This window comes from Corvus kubaryi, unplaced genomic scaffold, assembly GCF_017639235.1.
Source record: "Corvus kubaryi isolate FWS band 111438036 unplaced genomic scaffold, C.kubaryi_AGA036_p1.0 66, whole genome shotgun sequence".
Lineage (NCBI taxonomy): Eukaryota > Metazoa > Chordata > Aves > Passeriformes > Corvidae > Corvus > Corvus kubaryi.
The window spans coordinates 33,333,530-33,351,984 of NW_024582054.1; the positions used below are offsets into that span (position 1 = coordinate 33,333,530).

Consider the following 18,455-nt stretch of genomic DNA (forward strand, 5'->3'; position numbering starts at 1 on the left):
GGTCTCAACAGCCCCATGGAGCACTCCAGGCTGGGGCAGAGGGTCTGGAAAGTGGGAAAGGACCAGGGGGTGCTGGTTGACAGCAGCTGAACATGAGCTGGGGTGTGCCCAGGTGGGCAAGAGGCCACTGGCACTTGGCCTGTGTCAGCAATAGTGTGGCAGCAGGATCAGGGTAGTGCTTGTTCCCCCGAGCTGGGCACTGGTGAGGCCACCAAGTGCTGTGTCCAGTTCTGGGCACCTCAGTTCAGGAAGGACATTGAGAGGCTGGAGCGTGTCCAGGGAAGGGAATGGAGCTGGGGAAGGCTCTGGAGCACCAGGAGCGGCTGAGGGAGCTGGGGGGGGGGGGCTCAGCCTGGAGAAAAGGAGGCTCGGGGGAACCTTCTGGCTCTGCACAACTCCCTGGGGTCAGCCAGGGGGCTCGGGCTCTGCTCCCAGGGAACAAGGGACAGGACAAGGGGAAATGGCCTCAGATTGCATCAGGGGAGGTTTGGATTGGTGTTAGGAAAATTTTGTCCATGGAAATGGTGGTCAGTCATTGGGAAAAGGTTGCCCGGGGAGGTGGTGGAGTCCCCATCCCCGAGGTGTTCAAGGAACGCCTGGACATGACACTCAGTGCTCTGGTCTATTGACAACGTGGTGACAGACACAGGTTGGAGTCGATGATCTTGGAGGTCTTCTCCAAACTGAATGATCCTGTGATTCTGTGCTTCCACGACTCTATGCCAACCCCTCTCACACCGCGCTCCGTTTAGCGCGATCGCGCTTCCTCCTCCCACCCTTCAACGTGAAAAACCCGGGTTTTTGTCCCATCCCCTCACACCCCCGTCAGGAAATGGCGGCGGCGGGCGGGGCCGGCAGGGGGCGCTGCGGGCGCGGCCATGGCGGCTGCGCGGCGGCTGCTGAGGCGTCCGGCAGCCCCCGCGCGGCCCCGCCGCCATGGCCTTCACGTTCGCCGCCTTCTGCTACATGTTGGCGCTGCTGCTCACGGCCGCCCTCATCTTCTTCGCCATCTGGCATGTGAGTACGGGCACCGCGGAGCAGAGGACCGCCCGGGGAAGGGCCCCGGAGAGCCGCCAGGGCGTCCCCGGACAGCCGCCGAGGGAGCGGGGGAACCGCATCCGGAACCGCCCTCGGAGCGGGGATCGGCCTCTCTGCGGATAAAATGGGTTTTTATATACGGGCATGGAGTGGTAGGACAAGGGGCAGTGGCTTCCCGCTGACAGAAGACAGGGTTAGATGGGATATTGGGAAGGAATTCTTCCTTGTGAGGGTGGTGAACCCTGGCACAGATTGCCCAGAGAAGCTGTGGCTGCCCCATCCCTGGAAGTGTTCCAGGTCAGATTGCATGGGGCTTGGAGCAATCTGGTCGAGTGGAAGGGATCCCTGCCCGTGGCAGGGAGTTGGAATTGGATGGTCTTTAAGGTCCCTTCCAGCCGAAGCCATTCCATGATTCTGTGATTTGCTCCTCGAGCCTGGCACAGGGAGAGCAGCCAACAGGACCCTGCCTGAGACGAGGTGCTCTGAGGGAGGATGTGATGCTTGGCAGGACATTTGTTGTGTACAAGTGCCTTTTGTACTTCATGCTGCATCTTTGTCTTTATTTTTATGTCAAGATAAAGACCGGTGTACATATTTCGGGTTTTTTAAATGGATCTTTTGGAGATATACCCTGCTCTAGGTGATCCTGCTTTGGCAGGGAGGTTGGACTGGAGGGTCTCCAGAGGTCCCTTCCAGTCCTAACAGTTCTGTGGGCTCAGCATTTACTTTGACAATGAGGAAAAGTATCTGTCGGCTTTCAAGCTTGCTATTGCTTTTTCTGGATTAAGGAACCCTATGCCGGGTTCCTGCTGGTCACCAAGAGAGTCCTGAGTGAGGTTTGGGGTCTGCACAGCGAGGGAGGTTAAAAACTGGTGAAGGGATGTAGGAAATTCATTGTGGGTGGGGAGATAAAAAATTGGAGAGTAGTCAGAGGTTTCTGAATATCTGAAGAATCTTCTGTTTTGTATATGTAAAACCTGTTTCACGTCTGTCTTACCTGTGAGTTTACGAAGGCAGAAGTTAGCTGAAATGTTACTGAGAACAAAGGTAGCAGTTCTGTGCCAAAATGCTACTTTTCATGAATAAAATACACAATTGCTCCTGGGGAATCAAAACTTTCATTTTTTTTCCTCTAGATTATAGCATTTGATGAACTGAAGACTGATTACAAGAACCCCATAGACCAATGTAATACACTCAATCCTGTAAGTAGCACACTGAACGTTTTGTTTTGCTAAATAAATATGTGTAAAGTGCTTATTTTTGGTGGTATCTTGATGCAATCAGCCTGGGCAATAGAATTGCATCTGGGTTGAGAAGCCCTTGCTGTTGGTAGAGGTTCTAGGGAAATTCTTTGTCTGATTCTTTACTTTCAAGTTGAATATTCTGACTGTTATTAATCTGATGGTGATCTTGTCAGCTGTCATACTAACATTCTTTCAATCTGCTTTCCACATTTTCGGCACAAAGACAGTTGAAAAGGTCAAAAAGATTAAAAGAGTCAAAATTGCATTAAAGGTGTGTACTGCTTTTCAGTTTCATGTTTTTGAACTTCCCTTTCATTTTGTTAGGAACATTTGTAATACTATTTAGCTGTTTTGTTTAGTCTGCCTGTTCATCTGCTCGTTATTTGTTCGTTGGGGTTTACAACAACCTCATGGATTTCCATATTTTGTGCCAAACCAATTCTGCTTGCTTACCCAGCAACATGGGGAAAACTGTTACATGCCTGTTAGGTGTCAAAAAATAACTTCAGGCAGAAATAAATTGTGTTTTTCAGGACAGATTTACTGAATTCAGATTAGAGGAGAATACCTGGGGTTTTTTTAAGCATTGACCAAGTCAATTCTGATTCTTTTTTGAGGATTTAGGTGAGTGGAAGGTGATAGCTGATATCCTCACTTCTCTGTTCTGTGTTCCAGGATCAGGGGTGTGTCCCAGTGTCCTCTCTCAGATGCAACTCGGACACTCCTTGGCTTAGGAAATGAATTTGAGGCAAACTATTTGCCTGCATCTCTTTCAGGCCAGCAGCATCAGGGAGGCTTGTTAAAGAGCACAGAGGTTGATCCTGCAGCATTTTGTGCATTTCTTATGGCTTTTCCTTTGTGTGTGCCCAGGCTGAGGGAGGATGCAGGGGCAGCACAGTGGCGTGGCCTGAACTGTAGCTTTAGCGTGTTTTAAGTAAAATATGCAACAAAAAAAGAATTTACTGTAATTGGCAAGGGGGTGGGGGGGAAGGAGTGTGTAGATATACAGCACACAAATGAAAGTGAGTATTTCAGTGTGAGGAGGGTGGGGAGGAGGAGAGGAGGTTTGCTGCTAGGAGAGCTGTGCATCTAACAGTTTCCCTTGCTTGGTCTGTTCCAGTCATCTCTGCTGCAGTGTGGGAGAGGCCAACTCTCATTACATCGATGCATTATGACCTTACTGCAACCTTTGTAGTGTAAAAATGTGCATGTTTAACCAAACATTAACCTGCTGCCCACGTGCATGGAGTGTCCTTTACATGGCAGCTTTGTGATCTGAAAGTCTGAAATAACTTCATATTTGCTGTTCCTGTGGAAGCAGATTAGTCCCCACAAGTGAAGTTCAGGCTCTTGAGGGGATCTGGTACATGATACTGGACAAACAGGCAGGTGTGCTGTTTTCCTGTACAAAGAACCAAAGATCCTGGTAGGAATTGAGGCACCTTAGTGGAAAGATTAGCCTAAAATAGTAACTCCTTAGTACACTGCTGATTCCTTCTCTTCTCTGCTCCTGTTATAGTCGTGTCTTTTCTCAGCAACCAGATCCATCCTCCCTCACTTCTGTGATAAATATGGTAGGGTCTGATGTAATTCATTTTTCTTTAGGACAGGCAGGGAGGATCAAGTGGGAGAGATTGGAAAGAGGCAGGTATTCTGGTGTGGGAGTAGGGTATAATAAACAAGAGAAAAGAAAAATGTATTTTGAGATGTGTAGGTAAATAAATACAGATTTTTCAGGCCTGGTGAAACTGTCTGAGCAGGCTGCCAAATGCACTGTATGGTGGACAGGGTGGTTGTTGTTCTGCTATAAATGATTGCCATGTGTAAATGGTAAGTATGCAAAGAAGGATCTGGATGAAAATATTTACTTGAAACATTTTCTGTATAACAGCTGAATTTTGGTGGTGTTGGTGCAAGTTTGCTTTGTTTGATATTCTTCATTTAGAGAATTAGAATATTGTAGCAAAGTAGGTGGTGTGTTTGTTGGTAGCCTTTAGATTTCTATAAAGATATTTTGGGGTTTTAAGAAGAAAAAAATTAGAAACCACTGAAACTTTGATGTAATGATCCAATGCAATGTTAATCATATTGCACAAAAAAAGAGGGCAGAGTATGTTGTGTGTGTACATGCGCGCACACATAGACAATTTAAACCTCTGGGTAAAAATGGGGTGTTTTCCACGAGGAGAAGTTTTACTGGGCCTGAGTTTAGAAGGCAGAACCTTTACAGATCTGCTGCTTCTGCTCTGGAGCCAGGCTGGGAGAGCTGGGGGTGTTCAGCCTGGAGAGGAGAAGGCTCCAGGGAGAGCTCCGAGCCCCTTGCAGGGCCTAAAGGGGCTCCAGGAGAGCTGGAGAGGGACTGGGGACAAGGGATGGAGGGACAGGACAAGGGGGAATGGCTTCAAACTGCCAGAGGGCAGGGATGGATGGGAGATTGGGAAGAAATTCTTCATAATGAGGGTGGTGAGGCCCTGGCCCAGGGTGCCCAGAGAAGCTGTGGCTGCCCCATCCCTGGAAGTGTTCAGGCCAGGTTGGAGGAGGCTTGGAGCAACCTGGGCTAGTGGAAGGTGTGGAACTGGATGGGCTTTAAGGTCCCTCCCAACTCAAACCAGTCTGATTTGTTTGATGCTTTCTGAACCTGGTGATAAAACAGCAAATAGCAATGTTTTGGGGTGACTTGTAGAAACTGAACTCCTGTGTTGGGTGTGAGATTTTGCAGCTCTTTGCATGTGTTTACTCTCTGTACCTCTCCATGTTGTTCCTATTAACAACACTAATACACGCAGCATTCCATGCTTCCTGTGATCCATAGTACCTTGATACTGAGCTCTGTGGGCTTCTGCTGGAAGCATGATGCTGTAAAGCATGCACAGTGGGAACCTGTGAGGGAAAACTGCCCGATTCCCCCCAAACTGTCCGTGCAGAGCAGCTCCTCTGTGCAGACCTGTGTGTGTGACCACGTCACCGTTGGTTTGGTTGGGTAAAGCTCTGCCTGGGGTGTTACATTTTGGGAATAATTCGACTTTGAAAAGTTCTGGATCTGTGAAGACCAAAACAAAGCTGTAAAACAGGAAAACACAAACATCTTTTTGCCTATAAACTGTTCTGCAGAGCATGTTTTCTACTGATATTTCTCTGTTGCATGAGCAGAAATATCTCAGTGATCTCTTCTGAGTGTCACGCATAAAGCGTGGAATCTGTTAATTTAATAGAAGCAATAAAAAAATACTGATCTGAGCAGTTAATCTTTTAAGTTTTTCTCCTTGGTTCATGAATATCATGTGAAAACAGCAAGGCACATAGTGCTGGCTGCTGCTTTCACATTCCACAGTCTTGTTCTTGTTAGTGTTGGTTTTAAATAATATTTTTAAGCAATCGCTCACCTCCAAAGTAGCTGAAATGCCACGTTTTGCTCTGTGTAATCGAAACTTCTAACTCATCTTTTTCTTTTCCAGCTTGTACTTCCAGAGTACCTCATCCATGCATTCTTCTGTGTCATGTTTCTCTGTGCAGCTGAGTGGCTCACACTGGGTCTCAATATGCCCTTGTTGGCTTATCATATTTGGAGGTAATTTTGGCAAGTCTGTTATGCTCAGTGAATTGTTACTCATTCTCTGTTGCTGTGTTCTATCCAGTGTTCTGTGTCTTGGGAAAACACAGATGCTTTCTGGGAAAGTTTAGGTCATGGCTGTACAATAAGAACCATCACCTGGCTTTCTCGGGTGTTTTTATTTTTTATTCCCTTGTGCTGTGCAAGAATTGAGTTGTGTTGTGTGCGTTAAAGTCGCTGACGTGTCAGAGGTGCACTGAGACAATTCCCAGTGTGGAATGCCAGTGGAAGTGGCGATTCCATTCTCCTGTATAAGACATTACATTTCTCTGTAAAGGGTGTTACTCCTTGTCTCAGTTCTGGTATTCCGTGGTGGGTGGGGGGCAGGACCCACATTTCCCATGGCTGTCACCTCACACCTGCCTGTGCCTTGTTCCAGGTACATGAGCAGACCTGTGATGAGTGGCCCAGGGCTCTACGATCCTACGACCATCATGAATGCAGATATTTTAGCCTATTGCCAGAAAGAAGGATGGTGCAAATTAGCATTCTACCTTCTATCTTTTTTTTACTACTTATATGGGTAAGTTTTCCTCTTCAGTCTGAACTTTTGGCTCAGTGCAGCAGAGAAATACTGTCCGTAGGAATATGTTCCTTCCAGTGCTGGAAGGGAGCCTAGGAGAGCTGGAGAGGGACTTTGGACAAGAATGTATAGTGATAGGACACGTGGGAATGGCTTCCTACTGCCAGAGGGCAGGGTCAGATGGGATATTGGGAAGGAATTCTTCCCTGTGAGAGGGGTAAGGCCCTGGCACAGATTGCCCAGAGAAGCTGTGGCTGCCCCTGGATCCCTGGAAGTGTTCCAGGCTGGGTTGGAGGGGGCTTGGAGCAACCTGGCCTAGGCAAAGGTCTCCCCGCCCACTGCAGGGGTTGGAACAAGATGATCTACAAGGTCCTTCCAACCCAAAACGTGCTGGGAGTCTGTATGATCATCTGCAGTGCCAACTTTCCTGAAAAAGAATCCACATTCGCCACTGATCCTGCTTTAAAACACAAATCCTAATTTGGTCAGAATTACTATTTCGAATCTTTGTTCCATGACTGTAGACAGAAAAACTCCAAGCTTTTCTTCTGTTAAGCATAATAAAATAAAATAAAATAAAATAAATTCTTGTTTTTATTAAGAAGCTGAAACATTGTTTTCAGAGAAAAGTATTTGATGTAAATGTGATTTTGTTGAAGTCAAAAGTAGAAGTCATTGTGTCACATCTTCAGTCACAATCCACATATCTCAAATGGACTTGTTCCTTATAACATACACTGTTAAATATGTAACGCTAATCAAAATGATGCATCTTAATATTTTTATTTTCTTTTGCAGCATGATTTATGTTCTGGTGAGCTCTTAAGAAGACATTCAGCAAGCTTTGTTCCAGTTAAGTGCATGCAAAAGCCACAAAAAACACAGATTCTTTACAGCAAGAACCTCTGACCAAGATTAAATCCGGAACCTGATGTTTGCAATTGAGTTAGAAAACAATGACTCCCCTATTTTTAAAATATTTCCACATTTTATACTTGTGGAAAGACTGTTTTCTTATATTTTACTGGGACGCTGAAATTAATGAATTATGTGTAAATTAATATAAAGATGACTGGGGTTTGAAAAGTTTTGACTTTGCACTCCTTAAGGAACAGCCATAACCTTCGAGTAGGTGTTGGTTACTACTAGCCTTAGTACTCTAGGGATTTGCTGTAGGATGGGCTTTGTAGTGGCTCACTTGGACTTGTGTATCCCACTCTTTACATCAGCCCTAGCTCCAAGAGCTTGGGAAGGACTGGAATGCTCTGTGTTTTGCCCGTAGGTGATGTTGGTCTTAGGATATTAATTCATGGAAACAAATGCAAAAATAGTTCTATTTTGGTTTATTTTTTTTTTTCTATCTGGTTAATCTTTCCCTGTATGTGCATGGTCCAGAGCCTTCTGTATCTTCTCCAGACATTACCCCTGCTTTAATCTCGAGCCTGTGTCATTGTGGTAGGAGAAGCTGAATTGTCCATGAAGGAATGAATTTAAATGATTTTTTTAAATGTCTGTGCTGTCTGATTAACAAATGCACAAACCTCCAACGTTTATCGAGTCCAATGATGAAAACATTCTTGGGTTTAAGAATAGTAAATACTACAGATTTTTCAAAGCAGAAAGTGAGATTGCGAAACTGCCCCGCTGTTCCTTAGTGCAATAAATGATAATAAAAAACAAATCTCAAATTCAGCAACACTTCTTTTTATCTGGTGCCTTTTGTTTTTTTAAATTCAGTAGATCCTTGCTGTGTTCATCAGTCGTTTTACAGTGGATAATTGCATTCCCTTTAAAAATAGAACATGGAATTGAGTTACCTCTAGAAAAGGGAAGCTCTGATTTCCTGCTTTTTTTCATGAAGTTAAATAGCAGACGGGGCAGGGGAAGATGTTTCAGATAAATATTGCATTGTAAATTGTGACTGTGAACAGCTGCTTAATTTACGAGTAATAATTAGGAATCTTTTTCATTTACCTGTGCTGGAGAACAATGCAGAGTTTCCCTGTTCTAGTAAAACTTTTTTTTTGCATAAACTGTGTATTTGTTCACTTTGGGTCTCTTGGGTGCTAGAAGCAATAAAAGTTGTGTGAATGGCTGCACTGGGTTCCACCAGAAATTCAGATATTCCAACACTGGCGTGTTGGGAAGTGGCAGTGGCTGAGGAAAGGAATATGAAGCAGGGCAGGTGTTGAGTATCTGCCTGAAGAGTGAGAAATTTGGAAATTCGTGTGTTACAGATGTCCTGAGTGGGCTTTGGCATTTTAAAAAGCTCTGAATGGCTTTTCTGTCATCAGTTCCTTTTTGAGCACTTTTATAGCCTGGTCGGAAAGATCACAGAATCCCAGAACGGTTTGGGTTGGAAGGGACATTAAAGCCCATCTCTTTTGAACCCCCTGCCATGGCAGGGACACCTTCCACTGTCCCAGGCTGCTCCAAGCCCTGTCCAACCTGGCCTCGGGCACTGCCAGGAATGGGGTAGCCACAGCTGCTCTGGGCAATCCTGAGACAATGAGTTCTGCAATGGAATTGCTGTGTGTAAAAAATAGTTATTTTAACAGTTCTGCCAGACTTCACTTAGTGACCCTCAACTCTTATTTTTTAGGACATGGTGAAAATGTCCCCCTTTCCACCTTACCTGTGCTGGGTATGAATGAAGAGACTTTACTCATGGCATCTGTCAAAGTGGATGTCTGTTTGATCTGTGGGTGGAAATCCTTCCCTAGCTTTGGGACTGTCCTTTCTCCTCCACAACTTTTCCCTTTTCTAGGCTATTATGACACAAAGTTTGGGTTCCCAGGGGATGTAGAGTGGCAGTTTCTAGTTTTTTTAAATATACTGGGGGTAAGAGAATTCAGACTGTGATAACTTAAAATTCTCTTTCCTAACTAGTAATAGTTCTGACAGCTTATTCTTTTGTACATAAATTTTTTTTCTCATGTTTCCTTGCATTTATTGAGCATTTCCCATGCCCTTACTGCTCAAGCCTTCAGCATTCCATGATGATTTTTTTCCTCATGCAATCATAATTTTTAGCTTTTCACAGAAGAATTTTGAAAGGCTTTTTTGGAAACTCACAAATATTGTTCCTGTTGGATCATTTTTATTTTTCTGCTGCTTGGCTCCTCCAGAGATATAAGAGATGACTTCAGCCTGTAGAAGTAAAACTCATTAAACCTTTCTTATGTTTGTATATTTATTAATCTATTATGGAAACGAGACTGGCTGCTTGTAGCCCTGGCTCTCCTGACTTCTAAAGAAATCTCTCATTCCCTTGGCATTTGGGCTGGTTTGAGCCAAATTTCACACTGGAATAAACAACGCAGGCCTGGCAGCCCAACTGACAGCTGCTCCTGCAGCCCCTCCAGCTTTGCCCAGGAAGATTTACCAAAGTGTTTGCACTGTCCTGCTGATGAGCTTTAGCTGAACGTGGGGTGCAGATGAGTATTCCCAGCTGCCCAGTGGTGTGGATAACACCATCCATGTCCAGCAGAGTCAGCCTCATGGCCCACTGATGTTGGAGTAAACCTTGTGTGATGCCTTGCTGGAGTACCAGGCCTTTGGAATTCAAAGTGTGGAGCATTGTTTTTGGAGTTTCAGGAGGCAAAAAGTTATGGAGAAAATAAAGAACATTTCTCTTGCCCTCAGCAAGCTTCCTGCTGAGTCATGTGATAAATATTTAATATCTGAAAACCATTAGTTGCAAGGATTAAGTACTGAGGCACATTTGGAGCAGGGTAGTTGCTGTAAATGATTCTGTGCTGTGGAAACTGGAAAAGTCCCTGCTGTCTGCCAAAGGGCAGGGAAAGGAATGGCAGTAAGCACTAATTAATCTGCAGAAATCACCTTGTGCTCAAGTGTCTGGGTTCAAGCACGTTAAAAGATAAATTCTGAAGTTCACAAAGCAGGGACTTATTCAACTCCACCCCCCTGGTGCTGTGTGGAGTCTCATGTCCCAGCTTTTGACTTGAGAAGGTCCCAAAATTTATCAAAATCCTGAACTTTATCAAAAAACCAGGAGCTGTTTCATCGTCCTTTTGTGAATGGATACAGTGAAACAGGAGGGCTGGGGACTGTTAGAGGACTGTTCCTGTGAGATCCTCCCAGTGCACAGCTGATTGATTGTTTACTCTTCAGTGGTGGCAGCAGGCAGAAGGGCTGTGCCAGCTCACCCACGCAGCTGCAGCAGTGTCTTCCTGCCACAGTCACCTACAACCCCCCTGCTGGCTTTGTCACAGAGTCTTGGTACAACACCTCCTGCTTTTGGAATGAGGAGACTCCTTCCTAAAGATCCCTCAACACATTGAGCAGAACCGTGACATTTTAGAATGAGTTGTTATGAGCTCGTCAGGGGTGAGAGCTCCAGCTCGACTTGACTTTCTGAGGGTGTGAGGGTGTTTTTAAACAGCTCCAGAGATACAAGTTTTATCCAGCTCCGTTATCCCAGCAGGACTCTTCTATGTTATTACACGGAAAACCAGCCCATCAGGTGTGCAGGGCACCAGCAGAACAGCAATGGACACAAACACACTTGTACACATATTTTTCAGGCAGTGATTATTAAAGTCACCAAAGAAGAAGATGCCGCATATCTTCTAGGATTTCCTTCCCCATCCCAATACTTTACACGTGGATTTGGAAGGGAGCAGCTGTGTCACGCAGGCAGTAGCACTGAGGAAAGGTCAGGAGAGAGGTGTCTTGTCCAGTTTTCCACAGAGACACAAAGATGCCCGTGGCAGGATCAGCTACCGCGATGCTGATCTCAGCACCGGGTCCTTTGTTGCCAGGTGTGCAGCCAGGTTCTCCCGGAAGTCATGGAGGAAATTGTACTGCTGGAAAAGCACAACCAGGTCTGCAGTGAGTGCTCTGTACTCGCAGAAGAGGCACCACCTGTCTTAAAAAGTCGTTTGACACCCCAGGATGTAAGCTGCACCCTCTGGTCCATTTGTTCTTCGTGTGCTAACTGTACATCCTTTGGGATTTTTCACTGTCAGACACAGATTCCATGGATTTTGACTTGGATCCTGTGGTTCCCTGTAACGGCCATGGGTGATGTATTTCCCCAAGGCAATGCAAAACATGGTCCTTAGAGGTGGGAGTTGTCAGAATTCAAAGCTGCTTTATTTTGAATAATGGAATCATTTAGGTTGGAAAATCCTTTTAAAATCTTTGAGTCCAACCATTCCCCCAGCACTCCAAGGCCACCATTACCCCATGTCCCCAAGTGCATCCATATGGTTTTTAAATCCCTCCAGGGATGGGGACTCCACCACTGCCCTGGACAGCTGTGCCAGGGCTGGACAACACTTTCATTAAAAAAACTTTCCCTATTATCCAACTTAAACCTTTTCTGGTGCAACTTGAGGCCTTTTCCCCTCGTTCTGTCACTAGTTCCCTGGGAGGAGTTGTTCCTGAAAGCAGGAAACAGCTCAAACCCCAGAGAGCAGCTGTTGGAAAGACAGAGGGATCTCTCTGGGAAGTGAAGGAGGGGATTGGCCAAGCTCTCGCTGGTGTTTGGACCTGTGTATCACCTGCTGCAGCCCCATTACCTTGATGGTCTGTATGGCCCCTGATCCTCTCAGGTTCCTGAGGCTCTCTATCACCTGCTGAGGTGCCAGGGTATCCGAAAGCTGGAGCAGGAGACAGGCAGCCACTGTAAGGGAAAGTATTTACACCTGGATGCTGCTGAGCACCTCTGACTGTGCACAGCCCCAGGTTTGTCCCATGAAAACCACCCTGGCAAAACTATCCGGGTCCCAGATCTATTGGATCTCTTGCAGAATCCTATTTCTGAGCACTGGCCCATCTGCCTGCTGCTCCTGCTTAAGCCTATGGGCTTTGGAAATAGGTGAAAACCCTCCCACTGTTTTCCCCCTGCGTTCCCAGCAGCATCTGGGATGCAATTCCTAGGCTTTTCAGGAATGAGTGCCAGTACACCCAGTTAATTCCCCTTTGTGTCTTCTGGCAATATCACCACCCCTTCCTTCTGGGCACACACAGTAACTAATGCTCCTGAAAGCTTTAAGGGGGAACACTTAGATGAAGAGAGATACAGAGGAATTGGTTCATCTCCTTTCTATTAACCAGGCTGCTCTTGGTAGTGGCAGCTTGCATTGCATCCACAGTGAACCTTCCAGCAGAATGTGGCTCCATGGGTTTGTGGGATGGGTTAGTCAGGCAGGGAGACAAGTGCTTACCGACACATGAGCGTCCGAGGCCACCATAACAGCTGGGAGAGAAGAAAACATCTGGTTGTAACGAGCTGTAACAAACTGCAGCACCCAGGGACTCCCCAGCACATAAATTTATGGACACAGTTCTTGCCTTAATATAATCAAGAGGAGCAGTGGTACAAGAAACTCAGAACAAGAATTTCTCCATATTTTCTATATTCTATTTCGATACCTACAGGGATATCTCCTATTTATTCTTTGGACCTTCTATGTATTTCCACGAAAACTTCAATTTGAAAGTTCCCCTTCATTCCTGGTAATAGTCCCAAAGGCACAGGAGGACAGGAAAGAGCACGAGGATGGACTATCTCAAATTTCTTTACATCCTACTCCAGATTAAGGGTTTGAGGATAGTTGTGAGGAGAGCAGCAGGCTTCTGTGTCAGCAGGAAGACCAAGGACTCAGTAGATGTCTGTATAGGAAGCTGTCAGTGGCATCACTCAGGGAACGTGGAATTTGGAAAGCTCTTCCCCTTTATTCTGAGCTCAGCTAAATAAATTCCTTTAAACCCGTTAATGGAATTTAGGAGAGAATTTTGCACTGCTGGAACCCACTGAGTCCCTGATAAATAGTCCAGGGTCATATTACAGAATCATAGAGTAGTTTGGGTTGGAAGGGACCTTAGAGTCACTTCACTCTGCCCCCTGCCATGGGCAGGGACACCTTCCACTGGATCAGGTTGTTCCAAGCCCCATCCAGCCTGGCCTGGAACACTTCCAGGGATGGGGCAGCCACAGCCTCTGACAACAGGCTCCCAACTCATTCTGTACACCTGATACCCAGGTAGGCTGGGGGCAAGGAGCCCTGTGGTGCCACTCAAAACACACTTTAAAACTCTTGCTGGACAGAGCAAGGGGAAATGGGACATTCTAATCTTGAAACAGGACATTCTGGTATTTCAAAGGAAGAATTCTCTCCAAACAGGTGCAGGAAGAAGAACAAGCAGACTTCACAGCATGAACTAACCCTAAAGAATGCAACTGCCATTTCACACTGTCCTGTTTCCCCTGCTCATAGATCTGGAGAGAAGCTGGCATCCTTTACAGGAACGTGGGGTGATGATGGGGAAGCAGCCAGAACCTACTGTATCATTGTTTTCTGCTTATTTTCCAGGCAGCTTCTGAGCTCTTCCAGGATCTTGCAGCAGGTGGCAATGTCAGGAGCATTCCCATCAGGAATGGGATAGTGGTGCACGCAGATGCCGTGCTGTTGGTAGGTGTCGATCAGGTTTGGTACTCGGTATTTTGAGAGTTCTCCTCTGGTACAAAGCACAAAGATATCCTGGATCCCACAGTTCTTTAGTTCTCCTGCCAATAGATTAAGACACTTGCAAATAAACAAAAGCCTATCAAGCTTAAGGATAAACAGATAAGCACCTTGGTACTGAGTCTCTTGTTTAATCTTTGGGGCTAAGACAACAGGAGTGAGCAATTTTCGTTTGAGCGTTATTTCCTTCCCCTGAGTCTCTCCCACATTTCCATTCAGGTAATCCAGGAGAGGAATTTTCTCAGTCCAGAGAGAATCCTGAGAGAAGTCTCACTGGAGAACATACCAGCAGCCAAGACAGCCTGCTAAGTATGTTTCTGTCTCATCTCCAGTTAAAATCACAGAATCCCAGGATGGTTTGGGTTGGAAGGGTCCTTAAAGGCCATCTTGTTCCACCCCCTGCCATGGGCAGGGACACCTTCCACTATCCCAGGTTGCTCCAAGCCCGGTCCAGCCTGGCCTTGGACACTTCCAGGGATGGGGCAGCCACAGCTTCTCTGTGCAAGGGACTCCCCACCCTCACAGCCAGGAATTTCTTCCTAAGCTTGACTTATCCAAACACTGTGGGGATTTGCTATTAGTCTCTGCTCTTTAGTGCTTACAGCTGAATACTCAGCACAAATCTTTACGTAATTCCATCTTTTCTATCCCAATTTCACTTTTCTCTGGGAAGAAGGAAGACTATGAGTTTGTAATTCATCTTGATCCCAGCTGCTCTGAAGATGCCTCATGAGTACTGTACAGCTCCAGCCTGGTAGCATCCTGACTATTTATTCCATATTCAGAGAGAAGCTGCAGAGGAAGTGGCACTGCACATTTAAAAGGGATCTCCAGTCATGGTGATGACTCTGACAGGATATTTCCTGCAGCTGCATGTTGTTCTTGCCCTTGACACAAAGAAGACTCACCTATATCTTTCTGGAGATTTCTTCTAACATCCTTAAACCTGCAACCTGAAACAAGTTATGAACAACAATTACCACTCCAGGTAAGTGACAATTATGGGATGGCTGCTGCAGCTGAAGAACAGAGTACAGGCAGCCTCCCCCCAAAACCAAAGCAAGCAACAAAGCCACACCCTGAATAAAACACAGTTCTTGTTTTTTCAAGTAGATCCCTGGTGCAGAAGACAGTTTAGACACCATTATCTGCTTAATACTGTAACGTAATAGGATTAAAGAAAGAAATCTGCCCAAGGTTTTAAGATGCTTTGTGTTTTCCAGATGAAAAGTTTTGGATATTTTAAATCAGGATACAGCATAAACCATCGTCCCACAAAACACAAAAATCATCCTACAAATAAAAGGGTTGGATAAAGATCGTTTAAGAGTTGAGTGGAGAATCACCATGGCTGCAGTTTTGGTAGTTAAAAATGCAGTCAAAGCTGATATGTTTATTTTTATAACATTAAAAAATGTGATCTTGCATTGAGATGTTCTCTAGATTAGCTTTGGTGTTTCCAAAACACATATTTCAGTGGTAGATTACAAAAGAAGTCACCCACAACACAGAATTTTGGGGTACAAGGTATTCCTCCTCTTCAGCTTTCAAATATGCCTGCAAATTTCAGTGAATGCTTCTTACCTGGAAGGGAACATAATCCCAGGAACTCTGAAGAGTAGAAAGGAGACAAAGACAACCTATCAGAAAATAAAAAGTAAAATAAATAAAAATCAGAAGGGAAGATTTTGATTATTTAAATATATAAATATCTTCAGAGGAGGTGTCAAAAGGATGGGGCCAGACCCTTTCACAAGTGTCTGGTGGGAGGATGAGGAGCAACAAGCACAAACTGAAATATGGGAAGTGAAGATGAGGAAGAATGTTACTTTGAGGGTGACAAAATCACAGAATGGTTTGGGTTGGAGGGGACCTCAAAGATCATCTCATTCCAGTCCCCTACCATGGGCAGGGACACCTTCCACTAGCCCAGGCTGCTCGGAGGCCCATCCAACCTGGCCTTGGACACTTCCAGGGATCCAGGGGCAGCCACAGCTTCTCTGGGCACCCTGTGCCAGGGCCTGCCCACCCTGTGAGTACAGAGCCGAGGCCTGGAACCGGCTGCCCAGCGAGCTCGTGGAGTTTCCTTCCCCGGAAACATTCAAAACGCACCTGGATGTGATCCTCGGCATTCTGCTGTGGGTGAGCCTGCTGAGGCAGGGGCGTGGGACCAGCTGGTCTCCAGAGGCCCCTTCCACTCCCAGCCACATCCACTGACGATTTCCCAGCACAACTTTAATCCCTTTTCATGGGCACCACCGGGCCACCCCCACTCTGGAAGGCCACCAGAGCCCGTCTCGGGTTTCCTTCGCGAAGAGAAAACCCTCTTGTTGCTCAGGAGGGGAATTTAATAGTTTCCTGAGGGAAAGGTCCCCGCGAGTGTCGCCTCACCAGGAAATGTGGAGCGGACTCGGTTCCTCCTCGGCGGCCTCATCATCTGAGGAGGCGAAGCCGTCGTCTGGCGCCGCGGCGGGCTGCGGGGAGAGCAGGGGGCTCACCGTGGGGCCGGGAGCCTCGGCAGGACCAGGACCCGGATCCCGACCCCTCAGCGGTTTCACCATGGCGCCCTCTCCGCCGCCGACCGTTCGAACTAGCCCCGCCCCTCTGCCCGGCGCCCAATGGGAAGCCGCGACTCAGAGGGTGCGCGGAAAGCCAAGCAGGCCTTCCCCACGGCTTCATGAGAGAAGCGCTCTGATTGGTGAACAACGAGGGGGCGGGATTTAAAGCGCAAACCGACGCGGCGGCTGCGGCGATCTCTGCGCTGATTGGCTGAGGCGGGGAGGCGGGAGGGGGCGGTCTCGAGCGCCGGGGGCGGGGCTCCGTGAGGGCTCCGGGGAGGGGCGCGGGCGGATCCCCCGCCCCTAATTCCCTTTTAAATCCCTTTGGGGGTGTGTTCATAACTATCCCGTGCCTGATAGTCCCGCTGCGTCTTAAAAGTGACAGGGCAAGGGGGAATGAATTCGCAAAGATAGAAGGCAGGGTTAAATGGGATATTGGCAAGCAAACTCTTCCTTGTGAGGGTGCTGAGGCCCTGGCACAGGTTGCCCAGAGAAGCTGCGGCTGCCCCATCCCTGGCAATGCTCCAAGATCAGCTTGGATGGGGCTTGAAGCAACCTGGTTTAGTGGAAGGTGCCTGCTGATGGCATAGGGTGGAACTAGATGGGCTTTAAATTCCCTTTCAACCCAAACCATTCTGCAATTCCATGATAAAACATGGGAGATGGATGTGAGCCTTCACTCACAGCGCACGCAAGAGCAGGGATGATCTTGAGCGGGTGCCTTGTGGAGGTTTGGGGTGGTCAGTTCTATGTGCAGAGAACATAGGATTTTCTAACAGTAGAAAATGAGCTGTTTCTGCTCTTTTAAACCATGAACTTAATGTCAAATATTCTTGTCATGGTACTGCTTTTAATTGTACTGTAAAAATAGCTTTTTAAGGCTCTTGCATGGAGTTTTTATCTGAAGTTAGCTAGCATGAAGGATGGCTCCAGGGAGGAAAAAATATTTTTGGCTCCCTCTTTTTAAGAGCTGAGCTGTTGTCTATGCTTAGGGCATTCCAATAAATCTCTTTTTGCAGAATTTCTGGTCTATTCTGTGAGTAACTCTGGCCGTTAATTAAGAGGAAGAAATAAGTAAATTAACAGTGTGGGATTTTGTTTTTTAAAGTTATATTAAGGCATTTCTACAGCCCGTGTTTAGACATAGAGCTGTGTTGTGAAGGAGCCAGACACAAACAGTGAGTTTTGGCATCAATCTAGAGGATAATGCCATGGAGACTTCCAAAGATGTTCCAAGTCAAAGGAATGGCTGGGCACGAGTGGTTTGAGTTTGGTGGGAGTCCCAGTAGGACCAGTGCAAGATCTCCAGGTGTGGAGATTTTAAATTTTAGTCCTACATTAGTAACTTTAGTTTTACAGCTGGAAGTTTTATTGAAACCTGCCTGAGAAGGATTGTAGGAGCAAATTGCTTGGAATAGCAGGATTTAGGATGGGTTCAGGGAACGAAGAAACAGATGATGAGAGGATCAAGGAGAAGACGAGTTTATTAAAATGCACAATATGATAGCAGAGGTACAAAAATTACATTACTGAGCATAATGGGGAATTAAAACAATCCAGATGTTGCAGACTGTGATGAACTATGGGAAGAAATGCATCCAAAGCATTGAGGCAACATGAGGACAGCCAGTCACTGTAGCTGCAAACATGATTTTAATACCGCAGGAAAGGCACAAAGGAGCAGGTATGTTGTTTTTCCTTTTGTTTTTAGCTGTGCTCCCATTAGATATTATGTGCAACACTTGTACTCTGATAAAAATGTGAAATTCGCTGTATTTTTTCCCCCCGTGATTGATTTTTGCCTACTCAAGAGAAAGTTATTGCAGACTTGAACACTGGGGATTGCACCTTTATGGAAGCAGCATCATGAGGCTGATAAATAAATATAGAAAGAGCAACAATGGTAATGCTCCTGATTGTTCTTTGAAAAGATCAAAGGAATTCTCAGGAATCTGGGTGCCTTCATGTAGTGGAAATCATAAT

General features: G+C 46.2%; 2 protein-coding genes across 4 annotated transcripts; one reads left to right on the forward strand and one right to left on the reverse strand.

Moving 5' to 3' along the window:
- Positions 1–874: 874 nt before the first annotated feature.
- CNIH1 (cornichon family AMPA receptor auxiliary protein 1) lies at positions 875–8,116 on the forward strand. Of its 2 annotated transcripts, XM_042047670.1 has the most exons (6): positions 889–1,017; positions 2,175–2,243; positions 2,509–2,556; positions 5,741–5,853; positions 6,275–6,418; positions 7,217–8,116. In XM_042047670.1, exons 1-6 carry the CDS (start codon positions 937–939, stop codon positions 7,242–7,244), a joined length of 483 nt encoding a protein of 160 aa, XP_041903604.1. In that variant the 5' UTR covers positions 889–936; the 3' UTR covers positions 7,245–8,116. The 2 variants fall into 2 exon arrangements, with proteins under 2 accessions (XP_041903605.1, XP_041903604.1); XM_042047671.1 differs by lacking the exon at positions 2,509–2,556 and having other exon boundaries at positions 875–1,017.
- Positions 8,117–10,955: 2,839 nt separating this feature from the next.
- CDKN3 (cyclin dependent kinase inhibitor 3) lies at positions 10,956–16,525 on the reverse strand. Of its 2 annotated transcripts, none has more exons than XM_042047673.1 (7): positions 16,306–16,525; positions 15,499–15,554; positions 14,823–14,867; positions 13,733–13,955; positions 12,613–12,644; positions 11,965–12,068; positions 10,956–11,244 (listed from the first exon to the last, which is right to left on the reverse strand). In XM_042047673.1, exons 1-7 carry the CDS (start codon positions 16,473–16,475, stop codon positions 11,161–11,163), a joined length of 714 nt encoding a protein of 237 aa, XP_041903607.1. In that variant the 5' UTR covers positions 16,476–16,525; the 3' UTR covers positions 10,956–11,160. The 2 variants fall into 2 exon arrangements, with proteins under 2 accessions (XP_041903607.1, XP_041903606.1); XM_042047672.1 differs by having other exon boundaries at positions 10,956–11,247; positions 16,306–16,522.
- Between the last annotated feature and the right edge of the window lie 1,930 nt (positions 16,526–18,455).